This window comes from Lutra lutra, chromosome 4 (assembly GCF_902655055.1).
Source record: "Lutra lutra chromosome 4, mLutLut1.2, whole genome shotgun sequence".
Classification (NCBI taxonomy): domain Eukaryota; kingdom Metazoa; phylum Chordata; class Mammalia; order Carnivora; family Mustelidae; genus Lutra; species Lutra lutra.
Window position 1 is genome coordinate 27,099,959 of NC_062281.1, and position 6,000 is coordinate 27,105,958.

Here is a 6,000-nt window from a genome sequence, read left to right on the forward strand (position 1 = left end):
AGCTTGTGTCCAAACCTCTTTAGTTCACATGACAATGCTGACCAATTTTACCCAGGCAGACAGATGGTAAAATCCTCTAATCTTCCTTTTCTCTTCTGCTGCTTTTAGACTATGCAATTAATGTTATATTTCTGATATATCAACTATATGACTGTACATATTATTAGTTTGTCCTTGTTTATTATGTCCTTTCCAACAACCCATGTGGCTTTATTATATAATTGTCTGCTATTTGGGACTATCCCTTATCAAGAAAAAGATATGTAGATAATTGGATAATTAAATGACTGTTATTACCAAAATATATTTTTTTCAAAACTGATATTATTATAAATTTCAGTCTAGATAATCTAAGAGTGGTTTATTTAATATTACATGAATGTGTAACTATTGAATTTTAGCAGCACCTTAGGCCTTGTTTGTCAATATCAGATTTTATTAATGAGAAAAACTCATCACTAAATTTATCTATAAAGCAGGCTATTCTTTTTTTTTTTTTAAAGATTTTATTTATTTGACAGAGAGAGAGAGAGAGAGAGAGAGATCACAAGTAGGCAGAGAGGCAGGCAGAGAGAGAGAGGGGAGGAAGCAGGCTCCCTGCTGAGCAGAGAGCCCGATGTGGGGCTCGATCCCAGGACCTGGGATCATGACCTGAGCTGAAGGCAGAGGCCTTAACCCACTGAGCCACCCAGGCGCCCCTATAAAGCAGGCTATTCTGATCTTTCTTTAAAAACAATTTTTATAAAATATGCATAACATGAAACTATTTAAGCCATCCTAGGTGTATAGTTCAGTGGCACTTAGTATATTCACAATGTCATGGGGCCCCCACTGCCAGTTCCAGAATATTTCCATCATCCCAAAAGGAAACTCTGTGCCCTCTAATCAGTCATACCCCACTCCTCCTACTCCTGTCCTAGGCAACTGGTAATCTGCTTTCTATCTGTATTTGTTTGCTTATTCTGGGTATTTCATATAAATTGAATCACGTACTATGGGATATTTTATACCTGGTCTCTTAAACCTAACATAATGCTTTCAAGTTTCTTCCATGTTATAGCATGTGTCTGAATAATATTCCACTGTGTTTAAATGTGTTATGTTTAAATATGTCCATTCATCAGTTGATGGGCATTTGGATTGCTCCTACATTTTGGCCATTGTGAATAGTGCTGATATATACACTTGTGCAAGTTTTTGTTTGGACACCGGCTTCAATTCTTTTGGGTATATACCCCAAAACAGAATAACTGGGCTTTGTGGTCATTGTTCATTTAACTTAGTGGGGAAGCACCAAACTGTTTTGCAGAGCAACTGCACCATATTATATTCCCACCAGCAAGGTATGACTGTTCTACTTCTTCCACATCCATGCCAACACTTGTTATTTTCTCTTTTCTTTTCTTTTTCTTTCTTTTTATTATAGTCATCCTAATGTATGTGTGAAGTGGTATCCCATTGTAGTTTTGATTTGCATTTCCCTAATTACCAATGACACTGAGCATCTCTTCAGTGTTTCTTGGCCATTTTCTTTTGAAGAAATGCCTATTCAAGTATTTGCCCATTTTTTTATTGAGTCATTTGTCTTGTTGTTGAATTTTAAGAGTTCTTTATAGATTTTGGAAACTAGACTCTTGACACATACTTGGTTTACAAATATTCCCCCCTTTCTATGAGTTGTATTTTCATTCTCTTGCTAGTGTCATTTGATGTATAAAAGTTTCTCATTTTGGTAAAGTCCAATTTATCTATTTTCTTTTGTTATTTGTTCTTGAAGTATCATATCTAAGAAACCATTGCCAGATTCAAGGTCATGAATCAAGATCAGATTTACCTGTGTGTTTTCTCCAAAGAGTATAATAGATTTAGCTCTTATATGTAAAAGTTCAGTTCATTTTAAGTTACTTTTTGTTGATGTTGTAAACTTTTCTGAAACTTAGTTATTATTTTCCTTAAAGCTGTTGTTCAATATTTTTATAACATTTCTTTATATCTTCACGATTCTTGCTTAATTAGAAGAAAATGATGTTGCTTCTGGTTTTTTTTTTTAAGATTTTATTTATTTATTTGACAGAGAGAGAGAGATCACAAGTAGGCAGAGAGGCAGGGGTGTGGGGGCGGGCAGGCTCCCATCCCATGACCCTGAGATCAGGACCTGAGCTGAAGGCAGGGGCTTTAACCCACTGAGCCACCCAGGTGCCCCTTGCTTCTGGATTTTATTGTGAATATAGTTTGAAAAAATAAAGACAAATATTATTCATTAGAATTATGCACCTGGCAGGAGCAAGTTGTAAGCAATATAACTATTTAGGTGATCCCATTCAAAGAAACTTAAGATAGCTTTAACAAAATGTATTGCCATACAAATCATCTAACAATCTTTAATACAGAGAAAAATTCAGAAAATGCCTTAGGGATAATAAAATAATATAATACAATTGAAAAATACGATAAGGTAGTTGAAATTTGTGGTGTTTGGTGTAAATATAGGGGTTGAGAAGCAGATCTATTTTGAGGTATATCCATTTTAGTAATTAGGCCCCAGAAACAGGTAGGAGCAATTCTGCCTTTGTACCATAATGAATGTCAGCAAATTATCCAGTGGAATGTGGGAAACGAGAAATCAGAAATGCCAAAGGAGAGAGACATAAAAAAAGGAAGAAGGAATCAAGACCAGCAAGTTATACTAGCTAGCCTAGAATCCATATGTTTTGTTAAGTAAAACCAAATGTTCAGTTATCAGTAACTCTTTGGAAACTATTTTCATGACTTAGTTATCGGTATAGTCTTTTCTTCTTTGAGATTTTGAGTTTCCTGTTCTTATATATGTCATTTTTAAGGAAATTGAGTATGTTTTTAGGATACTCTAAATACCATCCCAAATTAGGCCTCACTGTTAGTTGTCTGCTCATTCTGAAATACTTTTTAATTAGTCCAGAACTGGCTCCTTCTTGCCCTTCAAGTCTCAGATTACATTTTACTACCTCAGAGCTACTTTTCCTTATTACTGTTCCTAAAGTGGGAGCCTGTTACTTCCTGTCATATCAACAGCTTTCCTTTTCATCAGAACATTTCTTATTACCTATTTTTCTTATTTTATTTATTTTTATTTTAACTCATTTATAAATATTTATTTATTAATTATTTTCTATTACTACCTTATGAGCTCCATGAGAGTGATGCCTTCCTTGTATTTTTTTTTTTTTTTAATTCTGTATCCAAAGTCTAAGATCATGCCTGGCATAACAGATGCTTGGTAAATATTTGAGGAATTAATGAATGAATGGATGGATGGACAGTAATGAGATATAAATTTTATTATCACCATAATTACTTCTATTATACATGCAAATTCACAATGGTTGTTCATTATTGCATCAGAAAATTTAAATTGATGAAAATAGCCATAATACATTTATTTATACTTGTATTACTCATATTGGTACTGTACATTAATATGTATTATATGTAAATAATAAAAATCACTCAGGGTTTAAAAGTGACTGGTGAATAGTTCAAATTCGATCTTGAGCTTATGATTTCTCAATTAATACTTTGAAGTTACGTTATGCATTAAGAATGATAACTCGAGTATGTTATATTTGAGTCCTACTCTGTTGTTTCTAGAACATTAACGCATAGCTAATCAATGTTCTCATCAACAGGACTGCACCCAAAACACAGTATACAGGATGTTCAGTTCATGAAAATAACAATGGCCAAGCAGCTTTTGAAAACCCCATGTATGATACCAACGCAAAGTCAGTGGAAGGGAAGGCAGTACGTTTCGATCCCAACTTGAACACGGTCTGCACAATGGTCTAACTCAGCAACTCTTTGCCTTCTTCAGAAGCTTGGAAATTGACACACAAAACAGTGCACGTTTAGTTCACTGCAAAACAAATTAAAGCACACTTTTCAGGACTTGCTGGGTCACCTTTTCCTGAGGAATGATAGAGAAGAGTGTTTTTTCATAAACTGGACCATAATTCTTCTTCATGTTTACCATGGAGAGTTTTACAGAAATTTGGCTGCACTCTGAGAGTGCTTACTCACAGTTTATTTGCTTTTTTTAAAAGGAGATTATTCTAAAATATAAACTTATTTGCATATATTGGAGGAGCATCCACTATCAGTATTTCTGTGCTTTATAAAGTATATTAGAGGGACTGGGTTAAAAAAAAAAAAGATATAGGGTAGAAAATAAGAGCTATACTTACAAGAGTCAATAGATCACTGACTTCTCTTTTAACTGTCATGAGCTACATCATACCCATGACTCTGTATTTCACACCACTCTATCCAGTATCTGTTCTTGTTAATTGAGTCATTGTCTTCCTTATTTCCATGGTTATTTCAGATTGAGTCATGCCCTGAAGTGTTTATGAGTGAATTCATGCCACAAAAGAGATAAGACTGCCTACTCTGATTTGACTCTTTCTGGTATTTGTTCTTCAGTGTCATACTGCTATTCTTTTTAGATTGGTTGTCACAGTTTCTACAAATGGCAAGATCATTGTGCTAGTCTCCCAATTTCCCTCATTATGTTACAGCCAATATTATTCCATAAGCCATGGGGCAGTGTTTAGCACCTTGTTTCAGCCTGTTTTGTCACCCAGAAACCACTCTAGCTGGCAAAAATTATCTGTAATAATGATGATTTTGCAGTTATCTGAGACACCAAACTTACCATCCTTTACCACACTTTCCAAAGTTTTTGAAAGACCAAATAGAACCTACTAATCTACTGTATTTAATCTATGATATATCCTATTTTCCTTCCAGTTGAGTCTCCAAATTTATTTCACATGGTTTTGAACTTTAATCAACAATGAGTTAGAAGTATAAGATTTTAAACTTTTAACTTTTATCTAACAGTGAGTTAGACATACATTTTGGACCAGTCCATAAATATAATGACTACAAAAAAATTTACACTTTCAAATCACCAATATAAATTTATTTCCTAACGTCGTAGGTTTTCCAAATTTTCATGTATTTTAAACTTTCTATACTCTTATTCTCAAGAAGCAGGTTTCAGATATGACAGATTTCTTTCATCATCAAATTAAGATTTGCATTTGCAGATTATTGGTGGCTCATTTACAACTGTATCACAGCAATGCCAGCATATTGATTTAATAGGCCATTGTCTTCCTTTTATAGCATGTTTTACTTCGTTGAATAAATTATATACCCAGTGTGAACTCTTCGTTGTTGTCCCTCTCAAATGCGGAAAACTCTGTAAACAGTCTCAACTTTTTGTATCATGAGACAGAGTGCCTAAGAGAAATCATTGCACCCGGAAGCGCTGCTTGGATCTATCTCCACAACATTTAGTGAATTTCTTGTAAACCACTTTGAGATACATTGTTTTGGAAATTCATACAATTTTCTCAACATTGTACTCTACTGACAGGATGCTGTTTTAAATTTTATGCCATCAGTTATTTATTCTTGTTTATTCAAATGACTGCAATAACAATGATTCATTCATTAATGTTAAGGTTAATACATTTAAGATCTTGTTTAAACAATGTTTCTTCTGCAACTGGCTACTCCTCTTATATTAATGCATACACTTTTGTAAAGAAGTATATTTTTATGAAAAAAACTTTGTAAAAGTATGATGTAAATTTTCAGTGCAATGTAAACAAAATAAAAATGAATAATTGCTTTTGTAAAATGTGTTTTCTTTTCAAAATTGTCTGCCAGTGTGCTGACTGGATAGCAAAAAGAATAAACAGCCCACATTCATTTGATGTTTTAAAGTTCCCAAACTACATACTGTGTACTTATCTAGCAACATAATAATGAGACATGGGTGTTTTTCTTCTTTATGTTTTATAGTTCCCCAAGTATGACAGTCTTTTAGGAGTAAACAGATTTCCACTAAACATAATAATATCGTAAGAACCTCATCTTAGAATTTTCCTTATGTGTAACTATTTTAACACTACTGTCTAAATTTAGGTATATCTGATGATTTCTAATATTGCT

The 6,000-nt window shown here is 33.5% G+C and overlaps 1 protein-coding gene across 5 annotated transcripts in view; it reads left to right on the forward strand.

Moving 5' to 3' along the window:
- Positions 1–5,637, forward strand: part of CSMD3 (CUB and Sushi multiple domains 3) — a 1,255,873-nt gene extending 1,250,236 nt beyond the window's left edge. For all 5 annotated transcript variants that reach the window (XM_047727675.1, XM_047727671.1, XM_047727673.1 and 2 more), the window contains one exon: positions 3,666–5,637. In XM_047727675.1, coding sequence (XP_047583631.1) covers positions 3,666–3,825 — 160 coding nt within the window. In that variant the 3' untranslated portion in view covers positions 3,826–5,637. The remainder of the gene's footprint in view (positions 1–3,665) is intronic.
- The last annotated feature ends 363 nt before the right edge of the window (positions 5,638–6,000 follow it).